This window comes from Myotis myotis, unplaced genomic scaffold (genome assembly GCF_014108235.1).
Source record: "Myotis myotis isolate mMyoMyo1 unplaced genomic scaffold, mMyoMyo1.p scaffold_m19_p_6, whole genome shotgun sequence".
Lineage (NCBI taxonomy): Eukaryota > Metazoa > Chordata > Mammalia > Chiroptera > Vespertilionidae > Myotis > Myotis myotis.
The window spans coordinates 98,910,323-98,926,688 of record NW_023416368.1 but is presented as its reverse complement, the minus strand read 5'-3'; the positions used below and the strand labels follow the sequence as shown (position 1 = coordinate 98,926,688).

At 55.7% G+C, this 16,366-nt stretch overlaps 1 protein-coding gene across 1 annotated transcript in view; it reads left to right on the top strand.

Annotated features, from left to right (window-relative positions):
• Positions 1-2,682: 2,682 nt before the first annotated feature.
• The window catches only part of GFPT2 (glutamine-fructose-6-phosphate transaminase 2), a 38,987-nt gene continuing 25,303 nt past the window's right edge, over positions 2,683-16,366 (top strand). The window contains exon 1 of the mRNA XM_036313538.1: positions 2,683-2,817. Within this exon, the coding sequence (XP_036169431.1) occupies positions 2,811-2,817 (7 nt within the window). The 5' untranslated portion in view covers positions 2,683-2,810. The remainder of the gene's footprint in view (positions 2,818-16,366) is intronic.

Below are 16,366 nucleotides of genomic sequence, written 5' to 3'. Positions count from 1 at the left end.
TGGCCTCCTGTCCAGACCAGCCCCCTGCTTCCCAGCTGTGTGACTTTGGGCAGATTGCTCAATCTCCCCAAACCGGGGCTGGGGCTGTACCCGGGCAGGAGGAGGCTTCAGCCTGCGGGACCTTAGGGGCTGGGGCCACCAGCTGCCTGACCGCTTCCTTGGACCTCAGCTTGCAGTTCCAGGTTGAAGTAATTAGGACTTGACTTGGCTGCAAATGGAAGAAGTCGCTTCAGAATGCCTCAAGCAAACAGGAACTTACTGAGAAGTTCAGGGATAGACCCTGGCTTCAGAACTGGCTGAATCGAGGGCCTCCAAAAATGACAAGAGGGTCCCAGCATCACCAGTCTACCCTGCCGCCAGCTGCACCACCACGAAGGGGATAAGCTCATCTTTCCTGCTGGTTCCCCATCAGGATGCTGTGTGGCCCAGCCCAGGCCACTGTCCTCCCAAAGAACTCTCAGGGACTGGTCTCCCCAGCAGCCGGGATGCTGGGCGAGCAGCAGCTGCAGATGCCTCCACAGGGGCCCTAGCCTTCATGCGCTCCACGATGGAGAGCTGTGAATCCCAGAGAAGGATGGGGGACAGATTTGCACCCTGCTAGAACCCAGGGGCCCCCTACCATCAGAGGGCCTGCTGACATCACCCATCCTCGCCTCAGTCACAGAGGACGGAGGCTGGTCTGGGGCAGAACAGCCTGGCCTGCAGACTGGAGCTCTAGCCCCCAGCTGGGACCTTTGCACATGCCTGTTCCTGCCTCCCTCCTGGAATCTGTTCCCTTGGTAACCACCCTGGCTCTCCAGGGACCGGCACCAGTCCCAACCCCAGCCCAGTCCTGGCACAGCCTGGCACTGGTCGGTATCCCCCGTGGAGTTGCCTGGCTCCGTGGGACACTGGACAAGTGTCTGCCTCCCACCACTTTGAAAGCGCAGGAGGGCCAGGCTGGACCTATTTCCACTCCGTATTGAACCCCTCGCACCAGGACAGGCATGAGGCAGCTGCTCGGGAATGAGGGTGACCCTGCGAGTGGAGGCTGAGGGGCGAATGCAGAGGCTGCGCTACACCCCATCAGGACGATTCCAGCCAAACTCCCCTTCCCTCACTGCGCCCCAGTTTCCTCACTGGGTAAATGTGTACAGCAGACACCCCCTCCCCTCAGGGCCTGCACGGCCAACGTGAGTTAATGAGAGATTACATCAGGGCACGCTATGATGTAAAAAGTTTCGTTTTGTTCTCCACCGTGACCGGGAGGATCTGTTAAGAGTTTCAGGATTTTTTTTTTTTTTTAAGTAAAAAACACCAGATGGCTTCAGAGCACGCAAATGTTGGGCCATCCTGGTGGCCTCCCACGGGAGACCGAGGCAGGAGCGCACTAGGGAGGGGAGGGGACAGCCGGGAACCAGGGCGGGGAGCACCGGCCTGTGAGTCACGGGGCGGGACTGGGGCTCTTGGCTGCGGCGAGGAGCCCCCGGCGCGCGGGGCAGCTGCGCGCACAGCCCGGCCGGCCCGCTGGGAGGGCGGCTCCCCGGGCGGCCCCGCTTGGCTCTGGACCTGGGACGTCCCGGCCTCCGAGCTCCAGCTGCGCAGCGGAGACCAGGCGGGAATTCGGCCACCGCCGCCACTGCCTAATTGTTTTGTTTGCTTGTTTTTTGTTTTAAATGTAATCCTCAGCCGAGGATATGTTTTTATTGAATTTTAGAGAAAGAAGAGAGAGAGAGAGAGAGAGAGAGAGAGAGAGAGAGAGAGAGAGATCCATCAATTACCTCCCGTAGGCGCCCCAACCCGGGATGGAACCGCGTCCTTTCGGTGCAGGAAGAACTGCTCCCACCACCTGCTCCCCGGCCAGGGCTCGGCTGCCCCGTCTTGTCAAAGTCGCTCTCCAGCCCCCGGGCCTCCGTTTCCTCCTCTGCCAGCCGGGCCGGGTTCTCTCCTCGGAAGGCGGGACAGGTTGCGGGCCACCGGAGCTGCGTCTCAGGTGCAGCGAGGAGCCTGGCCCGCGTCACGCCCGACGTGCCCTGTGCCTTTCACACGCGGTCCTACTCCTCCCCGCGCCCCGGAGTGGGTCCATCGCCACCGGTTTTCAGGCTGGGAAACAGGCACCTGCCCGAGCCCCGAGCCCCGCGCTCCTGCCCCCCAGCCCCCCAGCCCCCAGCCCCCAGCCCCCAGCCCCCAGCCCCCAGCCCCCTAGCCCCCAGCCCCGCCAGACCCGCGACCCGCCCCCATACCCCCAGACTCCGCCCCATGCCCCTCCCTAACCCCTCCCCAGCCCCCCCCAGCCCCCCCCAAGCCCCCCAGCCCCCTAGCCCTCCAGCCCCGCCCAGACCCGAGACCCGCCCCCATACCCCCAGACTCCGCCTCCATGCCCCTCCCTAACCCCTCCCCAGCCCCCAGCCTCCAGCCTCCAGCCCCCGCCCCAGCCCCCGATCCCCACAGCCCCCCCCCAGGCCCCCAGCCCCCTCCCTCCCCAGCCCCCAGCCCTCCCCAGCCCCCCAGCCCCCAGCCCCTCTCCAGGACCCGATGCCCACCACCCGCTTTCCAGACGGGACTGGCGCCTGAAGCGGCCCCTCGCCCCCTTCCTCGATTCCAGGGGACCCCGTCCCGCCGTTGTCACGACAACCGAAGGCCAATGGGGAGCAGGGAGGGGAGACGACTCCGCCCCGGCCCCACCTCGGCCCCGCCCCAGGCCCGCCCCTGGCGGCGGGCTCGGGGCTATAAGGGCCGGCGGCGGAGCGGCGGCTGAGAGCGCCGGGCGCGGGAGTGCGAGTGTCTGCCGAGCGCGAGCCCAGAGCCCCGGGGGCGCGAGAGCGGCCACCATGTGCGGTGAGTGCGGCCCCTCCGCCGGCGGCGGCCGGACCGGGAAGCGTCCGGGAGGGGCGCGCCGATGGGCTTGGGCGCCCCAGGGCTGGTGGGGGAGGGCAGTGCCAATCCCGGTCTTGTGCGGGGTGAGGGCGACCCAGCCGGGTCCACACCGAGGGGAGGGCATGGGCTGCGTGCGCTCCTGGCTTGCACCACAGTGGGGTCCGCACCCCCGCCCAGTGAGGGCGCTTTTCTCTTCTTGCCCCAAGTCTCCCACAAAGGCGGCCACGCGCGTCCCCGGCACCGGCTCCCACCAAGGAGACGCGACCCCACCTGCGCCCCCCACCCCATCCACGGCAGTGTCACGAGTGGCTCAGGGTGCGCCCGCCCCAGGCCTGCGCACCCACCTCGCATCCCGTCATGAACCTTTGGTCCCCAGGAGTGTTGATTCCGTGTGGCCGCCTCTTTGCTAGATCCAGCCCTGGGGCGAGGCGCAAGGAAGAGGCAGCAGTGAGGGGGGTCCCAGACCGGGAGTGGGGTCCGGCTTCAGGCTTCCTGGCTACCGCGGCGACCCGCTGTCGGGCGAGGTAGCCCTGCCTTGGGGAGGGCAGCCGCGGCCCGCGGGCACATCTGCAACTCCTCGCCCCCCTGGCGCGGCCGCCTCCGCCGACTCGGGGGAGAGCCGAGAGCCGGGAACTTCTGCTGGGACAAAAGGTCACTGTGCCTTCTTTTCCTTGAGTCGGATTCAGTTACCCACTCCAGCCTCCTGCGGCTGGAGGACCTGGTGGAACTTCTGAAGCCATGAAAGGCCTCTGTCTGACTTCGCAGAGGGCTGCAGGCGGGGTGTGCCAGCGCTGAGCCCTGGGCCAAAGTCTGTACAGACCTTGTTTCTGAGGCCAGGCTCCCCTGAAAAAAGTGAAAAGGGAGCAACCAACCAGGGCAGGCAGCTGGCCTTGGGGTGCAGCCTTCCCCAGGCCAAGCAGGCATCATTTCAATTCCTGAATCCTCAGCAGCGAAAACTTCGGATTCCCGGCATGATTTGTAACCTGTAGGCTGCCTGCAGGCAGTTCTGAGGCCGGAAATGAGGCAAAGGTGGCGGTTTTGCCAGAAGCTGTCGGGTTCTACACCCATCAGTGTGGCATTCAAGGCCCATGGCCAGCTGGTGGCCTTCGAGCCAAACCAGTGCACGGACACCCAGGCACTAGGAGGGTCCGCCAGAGGCTGCCCTCCCTCCAATGCCCTCCCTCCCCCATGCCATCTTAGCCTTCCGTCCTAGTGCATATCACACCCGCCTTTCTCCAGGCTTGCTTTCTGAGAGTGGGCTGGGGGGCGTCCTCTGCCTTCTCCAACTCTCAAAACCACGAGTTTGGTTCTGCTTTATAAAAGGGCTTCGGGTTTTGTCTCCTGGAGAAAGGATGAGCGGACAGTCCAGACTACCTGTGACCTCACATTAGGCCACTGCCTTTGCCACACCCCACCCTGCAGCCCCCAGGGAGGTCAGGGAGCTCCGTGGAATTCCTGCGTGGGGACGTGATTTCCTTTCCCGGAAGCCAGGAGAAAGCCTCGCTGTGCTCAGGTGTCCTCCGTCTCTCTGACACCTGCCAAGCACAGACGCTCCCTGCTCAGCCACAGCGGCATCTGGCTAGAATTGAATATACTGGTCTGGTTTCTTTGCATTATGGTCTGCGTATGTAAGGCAAATGATACAGGTTTTCCTCTTACGGTTGTTTTGTAATGAATTCGTTTTAAGTTTTCAAAAAGATAGTCAATTTTACAGAAAAACATGAAAGAAATGTTTGTACATTTGGTACAAGGATGTTGCAGAAATTGCCAAGACGAACCTGGAATGAACTACGGACCCTCTTCATTTCACATTTGGGGAAATTGAGGCCTGGAACGGTCTGTGCACACCAGTGTCTGAGCAGCAGTTGTTTGAAGTCTTTTCTCTGGGCTGGCTGTGGCCCTGCTGAGCTCTGCCATCTGGGGGTCAGCAGGGACCCTCCGCTGGCCTCTCTTTGTTAGGTGCTGATGACCTTGCTCAGACTGGCCCTGCTTCTCGCACAGAAAGCTGGGCCCAGTACTGCTGGACCCCACGCACCGTAAGAGGATGCTCAGAGTTGCAGTGCACTCTAAGCCTTAGCTAGGTGGCACATCGGTACCCATGGGTGGTTTTAATGACATCTGAGAGCTGCTGGCATTTTGCTTACTTCCTGCCAATGGATAGGTTACTATAGCCCCTCCCTTCCTCCTTCCTTTCCCTCTGTCCCTTCTTCATGCAGCCACGATGGCCGCGGCCCGTGTTTACCCGGCCCTGGGGCCATGTGGGCATGACCCTCCCCTTGGATAAGGGTCCGTAGTTGGGCAGTCCAGAGGCAGATTCCTGACCAGGGACCAGGGACCCGATCACTCCTGAGGTAAATGCCATCACAGAGGACAGGCCTCGGGCACAGGCTGCAGCCTGGGCAGCCTCAGGCCAAACCAGCAGGCAGACCTCTCTGTTCGGTGCATAGGATTTAAACTCTATTCTTTAAGTTAGTTACCAAATTAGAAACTGGGGAGATTGCACATAAGTAGGCGAAATTTTTGACTTCTCTTGAAAAAGTTCAGAGATGAGTAACCCTGAGTCCATATTTCTGAATAGTGCATAGTGGCCCCTAGGATGAGGGGTGCAAGCTCCCCAGTTTTCCCAGCCCCCACCCAGCTGTTGGTGCCCAGGTAGTCTGAGCTTCGGGGCCTAGCACAGTGGAGGCAGGGAGTACTGATGGCCCAGGAAGAGAGGGGGTACCTGGGACAGTGCCACAAGGTCCTGGCCTCAAGTATGAGCTCTGCGGAGAGAAGGGGGTGAGAGGTATGCCAGGCTGAGGGCATCGCATATGCAAGGACATGACAGCATGTATGCATGGGATCTTACTGCAAGGATTGCACTTCCTGTCCATGAATTCTTAAATCTCGCCTCTCCTTCACTGCTGGGGCGGGGAGGCGGGGGTTGCGGGGGGCGGGGGAAGACTTGTTTAGAGAGAATTGGAGGATTCTTAGCTTTTGCTAAAAGGTAAAGCCCTTCCCTTGAATTCACCATCTTTTGTCTCGGTTAATGTATTAGTTTCCTCTGGCTTCTGTAACAAATTACCACAGACTTGCTGGTTTCAAACAACATACATTTATTCTCTCACAGATCTGGAGACTAGAAGTTCAGAAATCAGTTTTCCTGGGCCAAAGTCAAGCTCTCCGTAGGGCCCACCTCCTCTGGAGGCCTCAGGGGAGACTCTGTTCCTCGCCTCTTCCGGCTCTGGTGGCTGCCAGCTTTCCTTGCCTTGTGGTTACTCACTCCAATCTCTGCCTCTGTGGTCACATCACCTCCTCCTCTTCCAAGCGAATCTCCCTCCTAGAAGGATACTGGTGACTGCATTTAGGGTAATTCAGGATAATCTTCCATCTCAAGATACTTAACTTAATCACATAAATACCTTATTATTTTAAAAAAATATATTTTTATTGATTTCAGAGAGGAAGGGAGAGAGGGGGGAGAGAGAAACATCAATGATGAGAGAGAATCATTGATCGTCTGCCTCCTGCACGCCCCACACGGGATCAAGCCTGCGACCAGGGCATGTGCCTTGACCAGGAATTGAACTGTGACCTCCTAGTTGAGGCTCACCAATGACCCACGCCAGTTGGACTGAATACCTTTTTTGATGAGAAATCAGGTGTCATCCTTATGGGAGCTCCTTTGTAGGTAACAGTTTTCTTTTCTCTTGGTGCCTTTAAGATTCTCTCTTTGTCTTCAATTTTTGGCATTTTAATTATGATGTGTCTGGGCGAGGGCCTGTTTGGGTTTTTCTTGTTTGGGGTTCTCTGTGCCTCCTGCACTTGTGTGGCCTTTTCCTCCTATTTGAATTGCCCCAGGCAGTTGTCCTCAGGTGTGGGGAGAGTTTCCAACAGGGTGGGGCAGTTGCTTCCGCCTGGAGGCTAATTGTTACTTTTAATCTCTTAAGTGGCCTCAGGGCAAGGTGTTTTCCAATAGGGTGCGTCCACTGTCTTCTGCAAGGCAGCTGTCTGTGTGGGAAAGATGTTCCGCTGTGAGAGTTACTCAGCCCAGGAAACTTGGGGTGTCTGCCTTCTGAGCTCGAGCCCTCGAGTCCCCAGTCCTGGCTTCTGCTCTCACAGCTCCAGTCCACTTCACCTTCCATCTGCGGAAGCACAAGGTGGGTGGCTCCACAGAGAGTTTAGTGCGTTGGCTCTTTAAGAGGGTACCTGAACTTTTCAGTTGTTCCTCCCTGTCAGACAGCACCCCACTGTTTTTCACAGCCAGATGTTATGTGGGACCCTCCTCAGTTCTGGTGCTCTCTGCTGGAGGGCCCAGCTTGGGGATTAGATCCCAGAGATCTCAGTGGCACCCCCCACCCCCCACCCCCGGCCCGTGTCCTCCCCTCCCCCCAGCTGAGATATCTCTCCGGGACTTTAGTTGCCGTCTGTGGGCGCCTCCGCCCCTCCTACCAGTCTCCATGCGGTCTCCACCTCGGTCCTCGGGTATCAGGGTTCTCTCCTGCGAGTCTTCCGTTGATATTCAGGAAGTTTTTTTGGATTTTAGTTGTAATTCCAGTTTGTTCCTGGGAGCTTATCCGAGCAGCATCTACTTACTCTGCTGCCATTTTTAATCTCCCTGAGATTCTCTTGTCCTCTCAGTGTCCCACGATGGTGGCCTAAATCCCTTTTTTCATATGAAGATTCCATAGAGAAATTCCAGCAGTGAGGACTGATGTTTGAGGCCATTAATCCTCCTGAGACAGTTGGGTGCTTGCTTTCAGGTGCCTCCCCCAAGAACAGCCTAGCGCTGCCAACCCCAGATGCCCACGCTATGGTCACAAGGATATTGCCCCCATCCCTCCCCACCCCACCCCACCCCACACACCCAAGTCCCCTGGGCCAGCACTCAGACGGGACCACAGTCAGAAAGTGGACCCAGGCATCCGTTAACCCCCCGCCCTTCACTGGATGGTGCAACTTGCCGTTTGACCAAATAGTGTTCAGTCCCTGTGTCATAGAAACATGGCTCTCACTGCATCGTGCCCTTCTCACAGGTACATACCCTTCCCACTCATCTCTTCCCTGCAGGAAGCAGGCAGGTTCTATTGCCTGGGTGCCACAGGGGCCAGGACACGCACGCACGGTCTGCTCGCTTGCATGGCGATCTTCAGGGGAGCTTGCGCTTCTGGGCTCAGCTGAGGAAGCAGCCGTCCAGGGCGATGACGTGACTCAGGGGAGAGCTCACCCGTTTGTCCCAAACGTCTTCCAGCTCCCAGGGCCCTGTCGTATTTGACACTCCTTTCCTCCGTGTAACAGTTCAGTCTGTGGACAAATGTCTCCGGAGGACGGGGCTGGAGTTGATGGGGCACAGACACTGGAGTCAGGTCGAGTGGCTTGTTACCTCTGAAGCCATAGGAGCCCAGTGATGGCAGCTAAATGCTTAACAGCCGTCCCTAGCTGGTTTGGCTCAGCGGATAGTGGGCCTGCGGACTAAAGGGTCCCGGGTTGGATTCCAGTCAAGGGCACATGCCTGGGTTGTGGGCTTGATCCCCAGTAGGGGGTGTGCAGGAGGCAGCCGATTGATGATTCTCTCATTGATGTTTCTATTTCTCCCTCTCCCTTCCTTTCTAAAATCAATAAAAAAAAATTTAAGTGCTTAACAACCGGCTCTCCGGTTTGCCAGTTTCTATGGGGAAAATACTGTCACCATGGCTAATTTCAGGTCATCAGTGAGGCTCCTGGGGGCGCAGTTGGGAAGAGAGGTGCACAGTCGGTTCTGGGGAGCAGTTCTGGCAGCTCCCTCGTGCCACCGTGGAGATGGGACTCATGTGGGCACTCCGGGGGCAGGGGCTCAGCCTGGCGGCCGCCCTCTCCTCACCCCTCATCGCCATTCCTCCACTGCTCAGCCTTATTTGTCAGGGGTTCCCCAAGTTCTGAGAAACCTTCTGGACATTTTGTGATGTAGCATTAGTAAACAGCACTTTTAAATTAAGGGATTGTTTTTAAGGGATTGTTTTTAAATTAAGGGATTGTAGTAAAATTCACTTCTAAAAGGGAGATTAACTTGAGATTATAAACACTATTGGAGGAAATTCTGAAGATTAATTCAGGGCAGAAACAGTTAAGCAATTTGATCATCTGCCTCTTTCTCATTTTCAACAGACGTATTTCTCTCCCTGAAAATAAAGCCTGGTTTTTTTAAATAACTGAATGTTGGCAGTTGAAACAGGACTTCTATTTTCTCTTTACAGTGGAGAGTGTATGTTGCTTGCCCTTTGGTGCTGGTGAAATCCTAACCTGACAAGGACACCAAGGGCTTTTTATTAAAAACAGAAATGCCTTGCCCTTGCTCACGCAGGAAGCAGTCCCTGTTCTCTCGGGGGCTCCGGTGGGGGCGCAGCTGGAACCCCTGCAGTCCCAAGGGGGCACGTGGCGGTGCAAGGTTGTCCCCAGAGGGACCAACCCCCTCCTGACCCTGAGCCAGTGTGTGAGACCCCCCGCCCCGCCGAGGGACCTTTGCTCTCCCTCTTCTTGAAGAAGGTGGCCTCCCCTGTCTATGTGAGTGAGGCCTGGACATCCGGAGCCTACAGCCTCCTCTCCGCCCTTGCCATTGGCCCAGTGACCGCCCCTTCCTGGGGGCCTCACACCGAAGAGTAGACAGCCCCCCCACATGCCACACACGTATACACACTCTCACACTCACTCTCACACTCACACACACACACAGATGTCTGCTCAGGGATTTCTGGCCATGTCCTCTGTCCGGGCAATGACTAATCCAGTTTGGGACTTAGAACATTATCTAAATGACTTGGCTCATGGACTAAAAAGCTTCGACCCTTCCATTCTGAGAAGCGTTGGATGGTGGTGGAAAGTGCGGCCTTTGCCTGGGGAGGTGCCCGCCTTGCTGGGCGGTGACGTGCCTCCCACAACGGAACCCCTGTTCTGTGTGTGGTACCGGCTGGCCCTCCGCCTGGGACTGTCCACTCTCATGCACAGTGGGCAGTGCTTTATTAATAGCTGATGCTCAGAGAGATGGAGAGTTTCTTCAAAACTACAGCCACAGAATGAGGATGCGGACCCCAGCCAGCCCATGGTGAACTTGACCTCTTCCCTCATCCTCCAGGCCTCAAATAACCTGTCCCCCCCCCGGCCCCTCCCCCTGCAGCATCTTGAGCACTCCAGGGTTTGTAGAGAGGAATCCAGGCATTCAGCACTTCTGGTTCTGGCCAGGGGTCCTTCTGATGTGGTCATTGTCGTTATCTGTCCTTTGGGGCACCAGGGGTTACAGTTCTGGGGTGTCGTGGCAGCCAGCCTTGCTGTGGTTGCTGGCCCGGTGTGGGGGCCGGGGGGTGCTGGATGGGAAGAGAAAGGTGGAGTCAGAAGCAGAAGTGTCCCATGCTGGTGAGTGGCGGGGAGGGGGGGTGGGGTGTCTCCCAAGGGCCAGGGGAGGATCTGTTGTCGAGGCCTGAACCCTACCAGGAGTCTGCTGTGCACGGTTGAATGTGGCTGCCTCAGGCCCAACTCAAAGGCCACTTTCTCTAATCACCCTACATCCATCCATCCATCCATTCATTTCTTCAACATATAATTATAGAGCACCTAAAATGTGCCCGGCTCTGGGCCAGGGGACAGGGATACAGTGATGAATAAGACAGATAAGCAGACAGATGTGTTCTGTCCTATGAAGGTTACAGTCCCGTGGGAAGTCAGACAAAAGACAAGGAGGCAAGTGCTATGTAGGCAATTATTAAACAGGGCCACGTGGCTGTTTAAAAAGGGGGAGCGGGGAAGGCTTGCATTAGACCCAGTGGGTGGGTGACCAGTCAGCTGTCACCTGCAGAAGGAGTTGGGGCCACCTGTGCACAGAGCCCGCCCAGGCGCTCTGCCCCTCCTGCCCCTGGCCCCCAGCCCCTTCGCCTGCAAATCTCTGGAGGGGAAAAGAGGTTCCGAAGCATCATGTCCTCTCTCCACCCACCTGCCAGGCCCCCTCCACCTCAGAACTCCCAGCACAGTGATGAGGCCTCCAGGGCCAGAGAAAGGTTTTGAGGTTGAATTAAATCTTGACCGAGTTGCAGCCTGAATCACCCATTTGGTTTAACCATCATTTCCCCAAGTAGAAGGCCAAGGAGAAATACTGGCAAACGATTCTCTTCCCCCGGGTTTCAGGGTCTGGTCATTTCTAGGGGTGACCAGGAGGCCCCCACGGGCCTGCAGGTGCGCCTCACACTCCAGGAGGGAAGCTCCTAGCCTGCGCCTTCCCAGGACGCCTACTGTGCGGCAGCACCAACTGCAAAGGCTCCAAGGGTGCTCAGTGACTTGCTGCAGGCCACACAGGAAGCGGGGCGAGCTGGCGTCTGGAAACGGTACTTGGCGCAGGCTGCAGGTGTCAGTCGCTACCCTCTGGGCTTCTTGCTGTCCCAGACTGGTGAGAGCAAGAAGCCTGAGAGAGGAGGCTCCCAGGTGGGGAGCCTGGCCTTATCCTTTCACGCGCTGGGAAGGTGCACTCAGACTGTGCTGTCTCCTGGGGTGTGGCTGTCCTCCGGGGGGTGGGGCTGGGGAGCCAGTGAAGTCAGTGAAGTCGGATCGGGCTGGATGGCCATCCTATAGCCAGCACTAATTCCGAGCAGCATAGGCTAAACCAGGGTACACAGGCACGTGTGTACAAAGAGCACACACGCAGCGGGAGGACGTTCCTGCCTTCATCCAGTGCCCTCCTTGGAGGCAGCCACTAGCCCTGCGTCTTGGTGCCCTTCTAGAAGTACAGTCTGCATCTCCCGCACCGCCCCCCCCTGCACAACCCATGCGTGTTCTACAGTCTGCGTGTCCCCCGACACTTCCTGGAGAGGCAGCCTGTTTTCCAGGAGAGGGGACACTCCCCCGGTTCCTGTGGCGGGCTGCCTGCGCGTGCTCCACGGGGGCCTGCGTGTGGCGCACGGTCACTTAACCTGGCCCCTCAGGCTGCCCACGACCAGCACCGAGCAGCGGGGGTCTCCGCCGAGGCCTCTGTGGAGACAGTCCTGGGAGTACAAGAGCTCCGGTCGGCAGATGCACACCTTTTAGTTCTGAGAGCTTGCAAATTGCCTTCCCAGGAGGGTGCACGAATTCACCCTCATTTACTGTCCAGCCGATCTTTAGGGATCTCAGAGGTCAAACATGTTTCTTATCTCGCTCTTTTTCATGGAGAGAAGGGACTCCGGCCGGGAATTCTGCTGTGAATAGCACCGAGAAATTCCTGGGGAGGCAACTTCTTTATTTCATTATTTTTAAAAACAGCGAAAGCCTGGTGTAAATGCTGGCTGATTCACTTCGTCTCAGTCGCGTGCAGGGGCAGCCAGGAGGCTGAGCTGCAAGGGAGAGAGGCTGTGCTTAAAGGACTTACTGACTAGATGTTGGAAATCAGACTTAGGCCTCCGTGTGCAAAGACCTTGAAAACCAGTCCTCGGCAGCCCCTCACCACGGTAATCTCCCAAACCCTCCTGGCTGCAGAGCCTCCTGGCTGGGGGTGGACCCAGCTGGTGACCCCGCCAACAAGGAAGCTGTAACTGCCCCAGCCCATGGGGGACAGGGCGGCAGCCCCTCCCCACCCACCAAGGAGGCTGCTCTGGATCCGAGAGCCAAGCCCCTGGAAGAACCCGTTCCTGGGTTCAGAGTAGCGTTGGGCGGAGGAGGGCATTGCCCGGAGCATCTGGTCAGGGCATGCCAGGTTGAACTGCCCAGGCTTGGTGTGGCCTTTGTGGCCTGCAGCGGTCCGCTTCTCTTCGGGAGGTGCCAGTGTGACTCCAGAACAACTCCCAGGAGCCGGCAAAGACTCTTAGCTTAAAACCCTTGAGAAATGATCTGAGTTGCCCCCCAGTTCATGTGACCGCCCCCCAGAGCTGGGTGGGCTTTCCACGTGACTGGGATTTGATTGTGTCCCCACAGCAAACTTCCTGAATTTTTGAAGAAAAATTAATGTTATGAAAAGTTTCACCTAAGCATAGATTGTGCTGATAGCTGTACAACACTGTAAAGATACTAAACACATAGCCTTTTGGACTTTAAATAAGAAACCCATAGGCTACGTGTCCTATATCCCAGTAAAGCTGTTAGCATTTTACTTATTTATTTATTTTTTTTATTGCTTAAAGTATTACAAAGAGTATTACATATGTCTCCTTTTTTTCCCCCCCGCCCTTGACAATCCCCTGGCCTCCCCTACCCCCCAGTGTCTTATGTCCATTGGTTATGGCATTTTTTAAATGTTTGCATTGAAAGGTAATTATCATTTTTTATGCGTGAGGTGACAGTGCATCCCACACCCAGCCGCCCTCAGGTTGGAGCAGAGGGAGGAGGGTGGGCTCTGAGATGCACACACAGCCCTTCCATTCAGCACCTCTCACCCGACTCCAGGCAGCCAGGGAGGCAAAAATAGCGACTGTCAACATTACCCTCGGCCATTTTTAACAGAAAGCGTCTGTCACTGCGCAGAAAGCACAGGGTGCAGGCTGTTAAATATAAACTCTGTACCTTAAGATGTGTGTGAAAATATAGCCTGGGTACAGTACCGTACAGTGCATAAGAAGGCAAGACAGTGTAGTGCTGTTTAATTTTGTAACCTATTTCTGACTGAGTGTGTTTAGATGGGATTTTAGCAAGTTCAATGTTCATGTGATTGGACCCCACATTTAGTTGAAATTTAATCATTCATTCAGATATACCATATTGAATTAAACCAACGTAACAACAGGGGGGTATTACGGGTGGTTTTGTGTATAATCGTGCTCAGCTCTCAGATATCCTCAGGCAGCTTATCCCTTCCGAGGTTCATGTCTGGGAAAACTCAGGTTTTATTGAGAGACTAGAGGCCCAATGCATGAAAATTTGTGCAAGAGTAGGCCTTCCTTCCCCCGGCTGTCTGGCTTCCCTCTGACACCCAGGACCCGGGCTTCCCTCCTCCAGCCGCCAGCAGGCACCTGAGACATGGGCTGCTTCCCTCCGGTCCTGGCTTCATCCAGAAGGACGTCCGGAATGACGCCCAGAAGGACATCCGGTCTAATTAGCATATTACCCTTTTATTATTATAGATTAGTGACAGAACATGGTATAAGGCTAAGGTGTACAGCATAGCGATTTATGGATATAGATATAGATGATGACATAATAGGACTACTTAACATTCATCACCTCACATAGGTAAGATTTTTTCCTTATTATGAGAACTTTTAAGACCTACTCTTTGAGCAACTTGGAAATGGATAATGAAGTATTAACTACAGTTACCATGCTGTACGTTACATCCCCAGAACTTATTTGTCTTATAACTGGAAGTTTGTACCTTTTGACCATGTTTACCTAATTCCCCATCTCCCACCCCACCCCAGGCAATCACCAATCTGATCTCTGTATCTGGAGTTTGGTTTTTATTAGATTCCACATATAAGTGAAATAATAGTGTTTGTCTTTCTCTGAATGACTTGTTTCATTTAGCATAACTCTCTAGGCCAGTGGTTCTCAACCTTCCTAATGCCGCGACCCTTTAATACAGTTCCTCATGTTGTGGTGACCCCCAATTTCATTGTTACAAATTGAACATAATGAAAGCATAGTGATCAATCACAAAACAATATGTAATTATATATGTGTTTCCTGATGGTCTTAGGCGACCCCTGTGAAAGGGTCATTCGACCCCCAAAGGGGTCGCGACCCACAGATTGAGAACCGCTGCTCTAGGCCCACCCATGTTGTCGCAGTTGGCAGGACTCCCCCTGTTCGTGGCTGAATAATATTCCCTTGTCTATGTGTACCTCGTTTTCTTTATCCATTTATTCGTCAGTAGACACTTATGTCTTGGCTATTGTAAACGCTATAATATGGGTGCAGATATACGGCAGGTCTTCAATCGTGGTCAGACTTTCCTGCCATCCAGAAAAACGTTAGAAAAAAAAAATAATAAAATAGACAATTGTCAACCAGTGGTCGCTGTCACCAATTCAGTGCCAGCAGGAATCCCCAATTTGGGGTGCAGGGGAGAAGGAAACTTCACTCAGCGCATACAGCTCAACTGTGATACAGCACAGCTGTGGAGCAGCTGGATGGTGGCAGCTCTATAATGAAACATGGCCGCCCTGGGGCAAGGCCCCTCTCGGGCTAGACAGCTCTGCTCTGCCTGCTCTGCTCCCCGCCAGTCTGAAAGCTTCAGCCAGGGAAACGCAGTCTCCAGTGGAAAGGGACAGTGGGCCCTCGGAGCCAGCGGGGAACTGGCTTACATGGACCGAAGTCCCCGGCCTGGTCCTCGTGCCAATGAGGACTCCAAAGCCTTGCTGTTGGATTGACTCCAAAAGCACCGTCCTGACGGTCAGAATGGAGCTTCTCTGATTGTTGTTGGAGATGCTGATGGGGATGTGGCTGCACAGCTTTGATTGGCGGGGGGCGGGGGGGTGGGGGGGAGTTTCAATCCTATCGGGTGACATGCTCCCAGGATCACAGTGCAGCCAGGCAGTGGTTCAGGGCAAGCTTCTCTCTGAAGTGCAGCTTGTGTGAGAGGCCCCTGTTTGGAAATGGCTGCTAGGCTCTGTTTTATTTATTTTTACTTTGATCCCAGTTAGCCACCAGAAGCCCTCTCAGTAGGCATCTTCTTTCCCAAAATTAAAATTGGGAAAATAAACCTTTTAAGTCTACGTCTCCCCGAGGCAGCACTGCCCAGCGCTGGGAGCATTTATGTCCTGAAGTCGGGTCTCCTTGTCTCTGCTCCTGACTCTTGCCCGGTCACAGCCTCCCGGGCTTCTGGGTGACAGCAGGTCTGGCCTCTAAGGCTGCTGTGAGCTTTGATTGGCACCTGTGTGGGAATGCTTGGCCATGCCTGACCCATGGTGAGTTCTCAGTAAGATGAGCTGCTATGCATATGCCTGAATATTTTCAGGATCCATACCATTGCTCCCCTGATTAGTACAGATTCGGGGTTGCTCTGTTCCACATGTATTGAACAAGGACTGTCGCTGAGATACAGTGATAATATGAAGGTGGGAGTAGCAGCCTGTGTCCCTGTCAGGGACATAGTTGCCCCAGGATGTAAGAGCGCTGTGGTGGCCCTGTGGGTGGAAGAGCTGGGACCTTGACAAGCCTGCTCTGGGAGGCGGGGTTGGAGCTGAGCTGTGAGGAGGGCAGGGAGGATGCAAGCACAGAAGGATGACTGGATGGAGCACTCACAGGGCAAGACAGAGACAGACCAAGAGTCTGTAGTCTCAAGCAGGGGAGTGGAGGGTTTGGAAAGAACCAGTATGACAACTGTTACTTCCTAGTTGGGAAAATATTACTTTGCAATATGAATACAGAAAATAAAGCCAAACAAAATCTTCCTGGCCTTCCTTAGAGATAAGGATTCTCTTGCTGTTGTAAAATGGTGCTTATCAATCCGGGCAGCAGAGCTGAGTGGGAAGTGGGCGGAGGCCGCAGTGCCCGTTCTCACCTGCTGCAGGGCTGCTGTGACCTCCGTGTGACTTCCCAGCTGCCTTCTGTGCCCGTCATGGAGTCCACGTTGGGGGGCTCCCAGATGCCCGTGGCTGGTAGG